At 33.4% G+C, this 16,398-nt stretch overlaps 1 protein-coding gene across 1 annotated transcript; it reads right to left on the bottom strand.

Moving 5' to 3' along the window:
* Nucleotides 1–348: 348 nt before the first annotated feature.
* Nucleotides 349–15,731, bottom strand: LOC145801612 (UPF0481 protein At3g47200-like). The gene is made up of 2 exons (XM_082893362.1): nt 15,497–15,731; nt 349–1,943 (listed from the first exon to the last, which is right to left on the bottom strand). Exon 2 carries the CDS (start codon nt 1,927–1,929, stop codon nt 469–471), a length of 1,461 nt encoding a protein of 486 aa, XP_082749488.1. The 5' UTR covers nt 1,930–1,943; nt 15,497–15,731; the 3' UTR covers nt 349–468.
* Between the last annotated feature and the right edge of the window lie 667 nt (nt 15,732–16,398).

Here is a 16,398-nt window from a genome sequence, read left to right as displayed (position 1 = left end):
TAATTGGAAAAAAAATTAATTGAAAATAATTGAAAAAAAAAGTTAATTGGGAAAAAAAATTAATTGAAAAGAAAATTGAAAATTGAAAACTGAAAATGTAAACTCATTTTTTGAGTTTATGTTTTTTTCCTTAAATTTATAAACTGAGACAACTATTTATAAATCAAAAAAATTATCAAATAAGTTTTTATGAGAGTTTTTTTAAATTTTTGTAAATATAAACTGAAAATTAAAAACTGAAAACGAAATAGTTACCAAACAGATTCGTAGAGGTCATTTTTTTTTAATAACTAAAAGAAACTTTATTGATGAATTCATCTTATTATATATTATAAAATCCGGATAAAATAAAACTTAATAAACAATTTTTATAAAATTATGAGATCATCCCATTACACGTTTAAAAAAAAAAAAAAAAAAAAAAAAAAAAAAGATAGCTCTGGGTTGCAGTGGCATTGCCACTAGGACTCAGTGATGATAATAAGAGAAGCAGGCGTAATAGGTTTGCATGGCGGTTAAGATGAGAGCGATCACTGCAGTGTTGACTGAGATAAAAGTCCATGTATTGGACAAATAATCATGACGGAAGACTGACGCATATTCGTGCCACTTGTGCTTCGATGTGCGCCAGCTGTCATCTAAAATTAAATAAAGTATGCGCCACCGAGACATGCCGTTGTAGCAGTAGCGATTAACATCCTCACACAACTCGGAAAAATAGAAGTCGTTTAAAACAACTCCGTTGCATATAGATTCAAACAAACTTGCAACATCTTTACGACCACCACCATCACTAAAATCATATTTTATGATCCCTTCTTTATGAAGAATTCCAACATCATGGGAGGAATGGAGGAGACTTCTCATAAGAAAGACATATGATGCAATGTGATGTGAGGTGCTGCCAGTTCCGCTGCATTGCTCAAAAGCAATCAAATTTCGGAAGATTGTTTCTGTTATAGCTTCTTGTATGTGTAATGGTGGCATTGTAACAACTCCATCAGTAGCAGAAAATTTTATGTCTAATAAATTTTCGTTTGCATCAGCTGTGTTGGCTGCAAAATAAATTCCTGCCTTCCAAAGTTTTGTGGCACGATATGTTAATGCACTTCTTTGCAAGTTTCGAGATTGATTGATTTTGTCAGATATGCGGAGCTCAAAAATGTCCAACGTTTCACATTTGGGGAGGTAAAACTTATGCAAAATATCAAGTAAATGCGTACCAGAGAGTTTCGAGGATTTACTTTGAATTGCTTTGTCGCTCAAATCCAAAGCCGATTTGAAAAAGAGTAGTGCTAAAGTGGCCACATTATGCTCAATAAATGAGGATCGTAATGGTTGTGGCACATTGTCTTTTATAATGCCGAGCAAAGTCTCCAGAACAGAAAATGGAATCTGGTTCTCAAGTAATGCCAAATCATGTTGAAGAGTTGCCATAGTCCGAGCATTATTGATAAAGGGGTCCTCAACTTTGCCCTCCTTGTGGTTCTCAATATCTGAATATCTCAAAAACAGTTCGAGTAAGAAGCAGCCATCAACTAGCAATATTTCAGCTAACTCGTACTCGTCCAAGCCTATTTTTTCTGAATAGCATCTTCGAGTTTCTTCTTCCAATTCTAGTATGGCAGCGGCACACTCCCTGAGGGTAGATCTAGATTTTTCAGCTTCAGATATTCTCATAAAAAGATGTAGCATGTATCGCCGTTTGTGCTCTTCAAAAGCTTGCATCGCTTTCTTGTTATGATGAAAAGGTCCGATGGACACAATACTAGGTGTATAGGCATCTTCCCTGAGTTTTAAGAGTTTTTTCGGAACTTTATATATACTCAACTGTGACGGCTTTTTCACTTTAACTAGCATATTTTCAATCGAAATTATCCAATCATCGCATTTCCTTTCGGACTTCTGGGGTTGGTTATCATTCGACATCGTGCAGAGTAGTACTGCATATTCAAAACCAAGAACAAGAAAAGACAAGTAAATGAAATGTGTCGTAGGGAAAATCATAATGAAGCTTGGCGTGTCACATGAAAAATCCCATAAGAGGTAAAAATTTTCAGTAAGAATATTCATGGGATTATTACATGTCAGTGGCATCAGTACAAAAAAATATATAAATTTATGAAAAAATTTATAAATTTTATTATTAATATGTATAAAGTTTTTCATTGACTTGACATTTTTTTTGAAAAGTTACCATGTTGTGTGATTTTCTCAATATTCATCCTTCCAAGTTCTAAAAGCACTATAAAGGCTACTCCAATCCTAACCATCACAAATTCTCATAATTGACAACCAAAACCGCAAATTTTCACAATCAGAGCATATGACACACATTTTAAAGAGTATGCCATATAAGATTTTTTTTCATTGAGAACTTTGAAAGCTTACATATCTTATCGTCATTGGTTTATGAGGAAAATAATATAACAAATGCTATGTACTCAAAAAAAATAATAATAATAATAATAAATGTTCAGAATTTTTTTCAAAAATTGAATATATCGATGTAGATTTAGAGTGTGGGCCATAGTATGAATGAATTTAATTCATAAATTTCAAATTCTAGATTTTTTTTAAAATATTTTTTTGGCATGTAATAATGTACAAATAATATACAAACATAATTTTTATAAAATAATTTTATTTAAAATGATATAACAGCAAGATTCATCAGATTTTAAAATTATGAATCCCAAAAGTTTATTTATTTTTAAATAAGTGGTCCACAACAAGACACATCCATCATTCTATGTACAACATTTTTTTATTTGTATAGTATTATTAGGAACAATATTAATTATCTTGAATAAATTTGGTGATTCGTTGACTTTAAGAATTGCACTTATCTACCTTATAATAAACGAGATGCGTGTCAAATTTTAAAAAAGTGTGAGGTGGGGAGTACCACTAGGGTGTTAATATATTATTTGAAATGTTTTGTGGTTTAAATAATCAATATTTGTGAGAGTTAATTACTTAGAAGTTTTATTTATAAATGTTACAATAGTTCAGATTCTATTTAAATTTTTTTGAGCCAATATGTCATATGTAAAATTGAGAATATTATCAGGTTTTCTTAATTTTTAAAATTAAGAATATTATCAATTTTGTATAATAATATTCTAGATAATTATTTTACTAACTGATGAAAAAAAAAAGAGTATGAGATTAAACGCTTTTGTCTTTCTAGTTATTTGTTTGATTCAACTATCTAATAAAACCGATAACATTATCAGTTTTTTCTAATTTTAAAACTGAAAAAGTTATTAGTTTTTTCATTTTTAAAAGTTTTTTTTTTTATTTTTGCACATCAATGTTCCACCATCATATTCCTTTATAGACACAAAATTTTCAGTTTTGTACAAAAAATAATTCAGTTCTTTTAAAAAAAAAATTTAAAGAATAGTAGTTTGATTTTTTTTGCAAATATACATATATATATATTTTAATTTTTTCAATTTGAAAGTTGATGTTTGAAAATTTCGAAAATCAAAACAAATGTCAAATTATTAGGTTCATTTATAGATAATCATAAATAATGAACAATCATTGTTTAAAGGATAATTCTGACTATTAAAAATTTAATGGGATTTGAAGATCCAAAAATTTTTCGTTAGGACTTAATGAAATATAAGTTCATAAATTAGAACTTGTGTGTAAATATCCATTATTTTTATTAAGAATTTGTAACGTTATTAAGGGTATGTTTAGGAACTAAATATCTCAATTAAAAACTCAAAAAATTATTATAAATTATTAATTTTTTTTTTACAAAATCTTTGATAAAATGACAAAATTGTCATTTGGCAATAATTTGTTTTTGCTTAAATAAGCACAAAAATATAAAATAAGCTAAATATATCAATAAAACAAAATGTCATATCTAAATTATAATTATTTCATTATTTCTTTTACAATTTTCACATTCAAATGAAAAAATACCAAAAATTCTTTTCAAATGAAACTAATGAATTAGGTTAAATTAAATAATAAAAAAAAGCTAAACTAAATTAGCTCTTCAGAATTTTCCAGTTTAGCACTTAGGGGGGATATTTTATAGTTGTGAGTTCACCACTTGTTTAAGAAAGTGGTGAACTCACAACTACTCACTTGTTGATTTTTTGGGTTCACTACAAACAAAATCATCTAGGATCATAGAGGGAACAAATCAATGCATTCAAACTTCTTCAAGGCTGCATTTAGGTGGTTTGAACTACATCCGATTGACTTCCTCCCACTCCCAGACCCCCTAGTGATTGACCAGAGCAATTTTTAGGTTTCATCCCTAAAAATTGAATTTTCGAATTTTTGTACTCCTTGGTTTTATGGTAAGGCCAGGCGATACAAAATAGATCCTATATCGTTAGATTTCTCATCTTCAATTGTAAATATGTCACACCATACAACAATCAACAAGAAATTTTACATTTTGCGTTTCTGGTCTATTTGAGCATAAAAGAGGTTGCTGCCTTTATTATTATACTACAAGAAAAAACACATTTCGCCAAAAGTCAATTTTTTTCGCCAAAAATCAGTTTTTAAGTTTCCCGGACTAAATTTTTTAGTCGCCGGTTTGGTCGTTAGGAGGCGGTCGGGAAAGGTATTGGCGACTAAAAAACTGTTAGTCGCCAAAAAGCAAGTCTCTAGCGACCAAAACTTTGATCGCCAAAAGTCAATTATATTTTTTAAATTATACATTTACCGACCAATGTTTTAGTCACCAATACTCAAGGAATCGGCGACCAAACCTTTAGTTGCCAAAAGGCCATTCGTGGAAAAAAAAAAATTCCACTCATTAGCTTCTCATCTGCTCTTATGGAGATTCGAACCATCAACCTCTCACACCATAAATCTTATACAAGGCACTCCTTCCACTATGCCTTTATAACACTATATGATTATATATGCAACATACACTACTAAAGAAAGGGTCTTTTGAGTCGGTTTTTTGAGTCGGCAAATTTTACCGTCGCAAAAGGTAGCTTTTTTGAGACGGCACAGAGTTACCGACTCAAATACCAAACCTTTAGTGTCGGCACCGTTGGCCGACACAAAAAATTAATATTTGATAGTATTATTTGAGTCGGTTGAATTTACCGACGCAAAAGATAGACCTTTTGAGTCGGCATAGACCTTTTGCGTCGGTAAATTTGTGCCGACGCAAAAAATTAGACCTTTTGAGTCGGCAACTGATGCCGTAGCAAAAAAAAATATTTATAACCAAGATATATATTTATTTACTTGATTATATTTAATAAATATATTTATTTATACATATACTTTTATATTAATATTGAGTGTATATACTATAAGTAATATATATCTCGTTTAATATCTGAAAGAGGTGTGGTGGTGAAGTGGGTGTAGTGCGTTGACCTTGGGTCAACTTGTCCAAATGGGTGTGTGTTCGAACCTTGGGAGCCTCAGTGAGAAAATTATGATTTAAAACATTTAATCACTTTTTGAGTCGGCAATCTACCGTCTCAAAAAATTAAAACTTTTTGCGTCGGCAGATTGCCGACTCAAAAACTTTTTGCGACCCCACCATTTTCGTCCCTTGAGTTGCCGTCGAAACGCCGTCGCAAAAAGTTTTTGCGTCGGCAAATCCGTTATTTGCGACGGCAAGCTGCCGACTCAAAAGCCCTGCTTTTTAGTAGTGATATATTATTTATATAGTACATAGACCCGTATTAATATAAAAGTATATATATAAAGATAATTATTTTTTATTGAACATAATTTATGTAAAAATAAATTATTTACGAGAAAAAAAAGAGACCACTTTTGGCGACCAAACATAATTTTGGTCGCCAATTCTATACTTTTGAGATGATTTGAAGAATCTTCGCATAATTTGTCCTCTCTCTCAATGGTCAAGCCAAGCGATGGAGGATGGCAGCCGGTGGTTCGAAGACACGGCGGTAGGGGAGTTCGGAATAGATGGATGAATGGGTCTATCCATTCTATTTTCGTGGATAATCTACCCGAAACCATGAGAGCTAAAGGGTTGTTCTCATTATTCTGCAACTATGGGGTTGTGGTGGATACCTTTATTCCAAACAAGAGGAGGAAAACGACGAATTCCCGATTTGGCTTTGTCAGATACAGATGTCCTGTTGCAGCAGATATGGCTATTCAAAAAGCCAATGGGCTTTGGTGCGATGATAAAGCTATAAAGGTAAAAAAGGCAGATTACAGTAAGGATTATGGTACGAAACAGCAAGCTAGTCCATCAATGCAGCCTGGAAAGTTTGCAGAGAAACGCAACAGCTCGCATGTGGGATACCAAGGTGAGAGATCTTTTGCGGAGGTGGTGAGTGGCAAGGCATTAGCAACTAACTCCTCCTGCATTATCAAAGCCTATGAGGAAGGCAATGGTTGGTTATACGAGAGTGTCATAGCTAGGTTGAAACCAATCTACGCTGCGGAAGAATTCAAGGCAGAAATAGTAAGAAGAGATTTGGGGGAAGTTCAAGTAAGGGCAGGCGGAGGAAGAGACTTGGTTCTAACATTTCATTCTCAGGAAATCATGAAGGAAAAACTTGTGTTAATGAAGAGCTGGCTAAATGACTGGTGCGATTCCGTTCTGGAATGGAAACAGGGGATGTCAATTACCCAAGAACGGAAGGTTTGGCTCATTTGTTATGGAATTCCACTACACCTTTGGAGTTGCAATACCTTCAACAACATTGGTAAGATGTGGGGTTTGGTGACTGCTCTGGATGAGGATACTCGAAATTTAAATCACTTCCAATGTGGAAAAGTGCAGATTGCGACAAACTTCATGGATCCCATTAATTAATCCCTCAGTTTAGAATGCAAGGGCGTCACATACCCAGTTAGGGTGTGCGAGGAACAAATCATTATCATTCAAGATATGAAGATGGCCGGTCTCAGCCATTCCTCCGAAGAGCACTTTGGTGGCATCAGAAATAATACTCTTGCAACAGTTGGCAATCAGATCGCAGATATGGGGAGCAAGCATGAAGAAGGGGTTGAGCATGAAATAGTGCAAGCACATGATAGCAGCAACACCATGGTAGAAGACGATCAGCTCAGAGACACTTCGATGGTGGCCGAATCAGATTTACAGAAAGGCATGTCAGAAGAAATCGGCTACGTACGTCAGAAGAGCCCTGCAAGACTGCTAAGAGCCGTTGATGATGGGAGGTCTGAACTTGAATTTCAAAGTTCTGGATTGATTAGAACTTTGTCTGGGCCTGACAATTTGATTCGTGGGATTAATTTAATTGTGGACTTGCAAAAACCCCCGGCCCATGAATGTTATGGATTGGCTGAGGCTCCAGTTTCAGACCATCTGGCTGCCGGCCCAAATAGCCTAGCCCCTCCAACTGCTGGGCTCATTCCTTTTGATATAGGAACACAATCACTACTCTCAGCCCCAATAACCCATGGTGTGGGGGCTCCGAATCATCCTCAACCTAAGCACACATGGAGGTTGAATGCCACTAGCTCACCCCCAAATAGCTCTAGATTTCAGCAGAGAGCACCAGGGAGGAAATTTCGGAGAATGAAAGGTCTTCAGATTGGAAGAATCAATATTATGAACGATTGTCTTCTTCTGAAATGGTGGTGGCGATTTGGGACTGAGAATCTCTCTCTTTGGAAAGCTGTAATATGTAACAAGTATAACTTGAGAGATGGCAGCTGGACTCCTAGTTCGGGTGGCAACGATTCCAAAATCTGGACTGATATCTTATCTCCTGCCCTACCAAACGCAGTGCTTCATAACTTTTATATCAATAACTCCATCATTGTGTTGGGGGATGGTAGGAGGGCTCTATTCTGGTGGGATAAATGGGCAGGAAATGTCAGCCTCAATGAGGCATTTCCTAGGCTATTTACCTTATCCATTGATAAGATGGGTGTGGTTGAAGCCTATTATCAGAGAAGAGTTAGTCCTATAGATTGGAATCTTGGTTTTAGAAGAGCCTTACTGGCTTGGGAGGAAGAAGAGGTGTCTAGGTTGTATGACTTTCTTACAATTGCACCTGATACATGCAATTCCCAGCCTGACACCTTATCCTGGAATGCTGGCCCTTCAAACTCTTTCTCTGTGTCCTCAGCGTATAATTGGTGGGAATCTTCTCTTGGTCATGATCTGAGCTGCCCTAATATACTATGGAATAACTGCGTCCCTCCCAAAGCCCAATTCTTTGGTTAGTTAGCTTGGCATGGCAAGGTAAAGACTGCAACTTTCTCTGCAGAATTGGGGTATTGGGTTCAAATGTCAACCAAGCTTGTCCTTTCTGCAAGAATGAAGCTGAATCTGTGAACCATATCCTCCTGTTCTGCCCTTTTGTTTGGCTGATCTGGTCCAACATTGTACGATGGTGGGGTCTCAAGTGGGTGCTACCTGGTTCTGTGCCAGATCTTATGCACTGGTGGTCTGGCTGCAGGCTGAAAAAAATGGAAAACAAAATTTGGTTGGCTATTCCTTTTGCTGTTCTCTGGTTCATTTGGAAACTCCGAAATGAATGTGTCTTTAATGGGGCTCAACCTAACCAAGAGGTGCTTTGTGATCTTATTAAGGTGAGAATAGCACTATGGGTCAAGGCCTCATCACCCTCTTTGGCATTCTCTGTCAGCGACATTGTTTCAAATCTACAACAGGTTTTATTCTGCCTCAGGAATGGTAGCTGACCTGCGATGTGTACTGCTGGTCTGGTCAGGCCGGTTGCTCTGTCTTAGCTGCTCTGTTATTCTGTGTTTTGTCTCATTTCTGCGCATCTGCTGGCCTGCCTTGCTCCGTGGCCTCCTAGTTGTTGCGTTACTGCTGTGAGGAATGGTCCATTACGGGCATGAAAGGTTCTATTTTTGGTATGGTCTGTCTGCTGTGGTCTATCTGCTGGTGAAATATTGTATATAAGGTGGAGTGCTGGTGGGTTGTTAATAGCTTGCTGATCTCTTGGTGTTTTTGTGTTGGTGTTTGTAATGTGAGAAGGATCATCAGTGTCAGTAGCTAAACTGAAGTATAGGCTGAATTGCTGTCATGTGGAGTGCACAACTGCTGGTAGTCTGTAATGTGATATAAGGTGGAGTGCTGGTGGGTTGTTAATTTGGGTAGATGGTGCTCTGGAATTTGTGGGCTGGTGGTCTGCTTGTATCATTGGTTGGTTCTGTTGGTCTGCTATGTCTGCTTGTGTGCTTGCCTTGTTTAGTTTTGTTCTGTTTTTGGTTCTTTGTCTGTGATTATGTTCTTCTGTTTTTTCCTTTCGGGTTTGGTTCCTCACCAAATTCCTCCCCTTTGTTTGATGTAATCTCATATCTTGTATGATTTTCCATCTATAAAGGTTCCTTTTTTTGCCGATCAAAAAATTCTATACTTTTGACTACTAATTATTTTTTGGTCGTTAAAAAATTTAATTCCAGCCCTAAAATTACCACTTTTGGCGACGAAACTTCTTTTTAGTCGCCAAAAAGCCTTAGTTTTGGCTACTAAACATCTTTTTAGTCGCCCAATGCCTCACTTTTGGCTACTAAATTATTTTTAGTCCCCAAAAAGCCTCACTTTTGGCTACTAAAATTTTTTTAGTGGGTAAAAGCCTCACTTTTGGCGACCAAACATCTTTTTAGTCGCCCAATGCCTCACTTTTGGCTACTAAATTTTTTTTAGTCGCCAAAAAGCCTTACTTTTGGCTATTAAAATTTTTTTAGTCGGTAAAAGCTATATATCGGCGACCAAACAAATTTTTAGTCGCCAAAACCTATACTTTTGGCTACTAAATTTTTTTAGTCGCCAAAAATCTTCACTTTTGGCTACTAATGCTTTTTTAGTTGCCAAAACCTACACTTTCAGCGACTAAATGTGCTTTTTTAATTGCCAAAAATGCTTTTTCTTGTAGTTACTTGGTGCATCTCTGGGTCTTCTACATTGCCTGTTGCCTTGGTGGGAGGATGATAGTGTGGCTTTTATGAATAGTGGAGGTTATAATGTGAGCTCCCAGATAGAATGGTTAGGTTAGAAACTGTTTTGCTATTTAACCAAGAACTATTATTGTCCTTGCATTTTGTGTATGAAAATCACAAGTCTTGTAAAAATATAAAAATTATTGTGTTGATTAAATAATATTTTGTAAAAATATTTTCATTGCTAAAAGCTCTCACAAAAATATTTTCATTGCTAATTTAGGTTTAGTTTCTTGTAGTGTGTGAAAATGCTATTTGTTATGTCTAATTGAAGTTTAGAATAAAAAGGATTCAGATTAAGGAAATCTAGTGATAATACGAAACATGGGAATTCAGAACATTGCAGAAGAACATTATGTTGCTGTTCTCTCCCATTTTAGCAACATGATGGAGATGGTGTTCTTTTTCCCAACAATTTTTACGAGGACATTATTTATGTTTCCCTTGCATTTTTCAGGGCTAATGAACTATGATAAATAATGAGGGGTGCTATTAGCACCTCATAAATTATTTTAGAACCCCTATTTCTTTGGATTCCCATTTATAAATTTTGAAACTTTTAAAATTTTTGTCCCCCTCCAAATAATATCAAAATTATCCTTAAACATTCCACCAATTAAATGCACACTCCCACACTTCCAAAAAAAACTTCCCTTTCAAAAAATCCTAATAAAACCCACTAAGAAAAAAAAGAGTCATCATTTTCAAAACCCACGAAGCAGAAGAAGAAGAAGAAGAAGAAGAAGAAGAAGAAGAAGAATACTGTCTCTACCAATTTGATCAACTTCCCATCTGATATTTTTCATTGTTCTCAAATCCAAGCTCTTGATTTGAGCCACAATTTTGTATTGGCGATGTTCCAATACAAAACTTGTCTATGGTTGTCATCAACCCTACTTATCTTAACCTATAATACAATCACTTCTCGGAGATTAAAATCTCCGATTCCCAGTTCTTAAAACGGTTCAGCTCTTTGAATTTTCTTCATTCTGGACTCATCCCATATCACAAAAAGTTTAAAATCAATGTTCGGTTACCGGTTACCAAACAAATAAACAATATTCGGGCTTGTGTTCCTGAGTTTCAGTTATATGTTTGGGAGTTAAGTCCCTAAAAAATGACGAACTGATTTTATTATTTTTGCCATTTTTTTTTTCAAGAAACTTACCCTTACAATCCTAATCTCCTCTGATCTAAGCAGAACATCAAAGCTATGAATCTCTTCTAAGCTTTTATTATTGTGCTCGTCTCGTCTTATGGAGTTGTGGTTGTTAGAAAAATTTTTACTCATTGTCCTTGTCGAAAAAGTGTAAGTAATCAAATGGTTGCCACCGTTACCGCCAGAATATTGCCGACATAGGATTTTTAAGGTTTTGAGGGTGGGTAGGTTTTGAAGGTGGAATTTAGGAAAGATGGATGGGTAATGATGGAGGTGGGTGCTCTCATAAACCCTAATTCATGATGTAGTGGGTATGTAAGTTTAATTGTAAGATAAGGTGTCGCAAAATTAATAATGTCCTTTGTAGTAATTTTATTTGAGATTATTATTGTAATAAAAAATTAAAAGCTAAAAATTGGATGTCTAAAATAATTTATGAGATGCTAATAGCAGTACTCTAAATAATAGGGTAAATCACAAATACACCCTCCTGAGATTTAATTAAAATACGAATCACCCATGTGGCTCTGAAAATTACATTCCACCCCTTGAAGTTTCTAATTTCATAACAAATCGACTCTTTTATTAATAAATCATGAAATCAATTAACAGTTTTAATGATGTTAGAAATATATTTCAATTAATAATTTAAGTAATTTTATTATTGTATACGAGAGCAATTGTGAATTTCATATTTTTAGTTAATTCTGTTAAATAAAAAATTTTTGACAAAGGAGTATATGTAATTTTCAAATTACAGGTAACAATATGTACCTTAATCAAATCTTAGAGGATGTATTTATAATTTATCCTAAATAATATTAGCAGTGAAAAAATGATTTCTTCCCCTAGAATAAAAAAAGCTTTGGCCGGAGGTAATTTCTCTAGAACCAAAAAGCTTTGATTAAGAAGTTTACTTCTTTTAATATTATTTTTGTAAACTCTTCTTAGAACTTGATTTGGTATGAATTGGACAATTATTTGCTATGTTTGAAAAGTACTTTGTATTTCTGAGTTTAGTTCTATATTTTCATTGTTCTCAATTCATTTCCAAAGATTTGTTGGAATCTAAACCTTTGAATCCACTAACATTGTATTTAGTTAGGAGATTTAAAAAGAGAATTGCAAATGGAAAGAGAAAATATGTGTGAAATTAAGTGAAACGTAGATATATTTTATTCACATTTTATCTATCTTTTTATTTTTCCTTTCTAAATTATTTTTCAAATCCCCAACCAAACATACTATAAGAACTGGTATAATACGTGAAACTAAATTTTTGATTTGAAATTTATAATGCATATTTGAAGATACAACTATTCAAATCTCATAATATTTCGATGTCTTGATTTCAGTTCTGCACGAGTTCGATTTGAACGCGGGGTAGACTCTTTCATCTCTCTCTTTTGTTAGGAAAAATGCAAGCTCCATGTAGTGGTGAACTTTCACTACCACAATATTATTTAAACATCTGATAAGAAAAATTAAAAATATGATTAAAAAAATTAAAATAATATTTTGGCCAAAGTTAATTTAATTTAATTAAATGAGATAGTATTTATTTTTAATCTCACATTTTAAATAATATGTAATTATATCTTTTATTGTTAACTACAATTTCTAAATAAGTGTGATTGTATATATATATTTTGGGCAAATTATCAACACCTCTCGAGGTTTGACTAAAATACGAATTTTCCATGAGGTTTGAAAAATTACATTTTGTCTTCTAAAGTTTATATTTACATAACAAATTACCCTTCGAGATTTATATTTGCATAACAAATTATCCTCTCATTTGTCATGCAAATATAAATCTCATGAGATAATTTGTAATTTTTTAAATTTTAAAAAGAAATTTATGTTTTAATCAAATCTCGAGGAGTGTTGATAATTTGTCCATATATTTTTTTAATCCCAACCAGTACTTTTCCTCTTAACCCTCCATCTTACACTCACAAACCCCCTATCTCGCCCTTCGTCTCCAATTCTAGGAATTTTATGCGAGGAAATATTTTCCTCTCTAATTATTTTTTACGCAAAACGGCGTAGTTTTATGTGTTGGTGAGAAAATTGTTTTTGTAGCCAAAACATTTTTCCCCAAATCAAACCTTGCCGTCACTGTTCTCTCTGTCACTCACTCATCTCTCGCTCTCTCTCGTTTCTGCAAACCCTCTCACGTCTCGCTCCATTGGCTTGTCACACTCACCTCTTCCATTCGCGATTACCAGCAACAACTGTGACTACTACCAGTGTTCGCGACTACAGCCAGCAACCGCAACCTTCTAGTAAGTTCTTCTCTCTCTCTCTCTCTCTCTCTCTCTCGGTCTTTGTTTCTCATTCTTTGCCCATCTCCTTAATTTTTCTCCAAAGTTTTTGTTTGCTATTTGGGGCTTGTATTATTCTTTGTAAATATTTTTTTCGCATCGAACATTTCTATTTCATAGAAAAGAATTGTAATTTTAACACCTTATTGTACAAAAATTCATACTTTTGATTAAATTACATACTAATCGTTGATTAAATTCATACTCTTTAAATTTTTACTGTTCTTTTCAATGAATTTTCAATTACTCTTTAGGTAATCAATTGGAAAATTCAATGATTTGTGTGTGCTTTCAGTTGTCAATTAGTGACAAGTACAAGTGCTATGTGTCTATTGAGACATGTGCAGGGGATTGGCTATAAGAAATAGTTGTCATATCGGAAACCAAAGAATGGAGACTAAGTTATACAGTGAAACACCTATCTATTTGTTTCTATGAGATTGGATTTAAGAATATGGTTTACTTTTATAAGTAATAAAGGTGATATAATTATGAATTGTTTTATGATGTATGTAATAATAGTTCTAAATTAGTGTCATGGATGGCTTAACAGAAGACTGGATTTATTGACTTATTAAGGATAACTGTTTGTTCAATGGGGGCGTCAATTGTAGGAACTGAATCTCACTGCCGTGTCGTTTGGAAAGAGGCTTTTTAGTAGCTTTTTTATTTTTTACCCTTTTATGATGTGAAAAAGTTGCTCTTGGAAATGATTTGTCTCCTTTTTATTTGGTTTCGTGTTCCCTTAATGGAGCTTGACATCCAGACGTGAAGTACTTTGATGTCATTTTAGGGAATGTTAGAGACCTCAAATATTCTATCAAAAGCTTTATTAATATTTCACATGGTAATGTGGGTCCCACACCATTGAAATATTTGATAAAACTTTTAGTATAATTTTTGGGATCTCTAACATTTTGGATCATTTTAACCTTCTATAAGTAATAAGTAAATTTAAAGCTTTACATTTTTCCAATGAAAATGTCATTTCAACGAAATTTGAAAGAAGTATTTGCAAACTAGTGGAAAATTTTACAATATTAAAAGATAAATTTATAGGAGGTTTTCTCCGGTCTAAAATTTAGAATGAAGGGGACTGTTTGGGCCTCTGGGACTTACTATGGGTCTCTTTTTAATAATCTTAAATCTTTTATTTTGTCGAGCATATCATATATTTCATTCATAAAAAAAATTAAGTTGATCTGGTAACTACAACTTGTTTAATTTATTATTTTTGTCATAAAAATATGTGTGGTTCATTTTTTAAAAACACAATTGTCGACTATTTTTTTAGTAAAAAACACGGTAAATTGAACAAGTTACGATTATTAGATCGACTTAATTTTTTTATGAATTCATACATAAAGTACCTAACAAAATGAACGATTCTAATTATCGAAATGAGACCCGTAGTGAATTCCATGCACCCAAATAGCCCCTTCTAGTTTAGGTTTTGGACCGGAGGTCCTCCAAATTTACAATTTTTTTTTTATCAAACTGAGATTATTTGTTGAAGTTAACAATGAAATACTATTTTCTTTTTTTCTTAAGTGATTTAGAACTATCATACGTATGCTTCAAAGGGGTGCATCGTATGTACCCTTAGTAATATTATTTTCTTCTTTAATTATAACATTATTTTAGTTATGATTCTTGAATTCTTTGGTCATGTCTCATGTTGTGTTTGGTTATGGCACTTTTATTTTTTTTTTTATTTTTTTTTTTTTAACTCAGAAAGTATAAAATTATGTTATTTTCTTAAAAATATGTTGTTAAATGTGCATGCCATAGTGTTTTCCTTAAAAATATGTTGTTATAGTTATTCCACAACTACTCTTGAAAGGAATATTTCCATTCCATTCAAGTAATGGAGAGAACTCAAATCTTTTGAGTACTTCCAACAACATAAGCCTAGATTTACATCAAGAAGTCGATGACAACTGATAATATCAAGTTGGCAAAAATGAAATATAAAAATCCAACTAATGAACTCAAGAAGGCATGCTATGAATCAAGGAATATTGTTGCAAGAAATCCTTAAAACAAGGAAATGAAGTAAACAAGAACATAAACCCACCTCAAAAGTGTTTCAATCCTCGGTATGAAGTGGCCTTGTTTCTTTCAGTTTAGCATCCAAGTATCTCGTTTGATCACAAAACTTCAAGAAGGTTGGAAGTTTTATGGAGTGCAGTTGAATAAGGTTGTCAAAGGGTGGTTGGATGGTGAAATGAAATGATGGAGAGTATGGCTTGGTTTGCTTCTTAATGCTCTCAAGATTCTTTGTTGTAGTATATTATTTTGTAATGCGAGGTGTATAACATTACATTTGATGCACTATTTATAGGCTTAGATGACTTGGAGGCCAAGCTAGGGCACACATCTGTTGGACAGATACGTTTGGAAATATAGTATTTTTGGAATACTGAATAATTACTCATTGTATAAGAATTTTGATCATTTTTTTAGTTACATTGGAAAACAATAGATCATTTCCACTTCATAAGTATAATGGAGACTTATTTTTTTTTATTTCACAGTTATATTACAAAATTAACAGTCAAAGACTATTACATATGAGTTTTAAAGTTTCCCGTAACCATTTTGAATTGAAAATAAAAATTTATTTATATTCACATTGAAAGGTTATAAATTGAAAATTTCACCAAAAAGAAGTGAAAAATTCGAATGTAAACCACAAAGGAATTTTCATGATTCTATAATTTATTTTCTAACCCCACTGATACTTTGATGTTATTTCCCTAATATTTTAAGAAAAAAGAACTGTCCAATGATACATTAAAAAAAATTATAAAGTCATGAAAAAATATAACAATTTAATTATTAAGGTCTATAAACTTTATTATTAATTTATAAATATTTATTTGTTACAACTGGCTAGCAATTCCTCCATATTTTAACGTGGGTCCACGAGGAAAATTTTTTGTATACCAATAGAGTACCACGTGACACTATCTTCTA

The sequence above is a fragment of the Camellia sinensis genome, chromosome 10 (genome assembly GCF_055761805.1).
Source record: "Camellia sinensis isolate YWXY chromosome 10, ASM5576180v1, whole genome shotgun sequence".
NCBI classification, from domain to species: domain Eukaryota; kingdom Viridiplantae; phylum Streptophyta; class Magnoliopsida; order Ericales; family Theaceae; genus Camellia; species Camellia sinensis.
Note: the sequence above shows the minus strand (reverse complement) of the source record. Positions and strands in the feature narration are given on the sequence as shown.

What these genes read in the sequence shown, in the direction of transcription:
- LOC145801612 (XM_082893362.1), bottom strand. Translation starts at nt 1,929, where the DNA reads ATGTCGAATGATAACCAACCCCAGAAGTCCGAAAGGAAATGCGATGAT.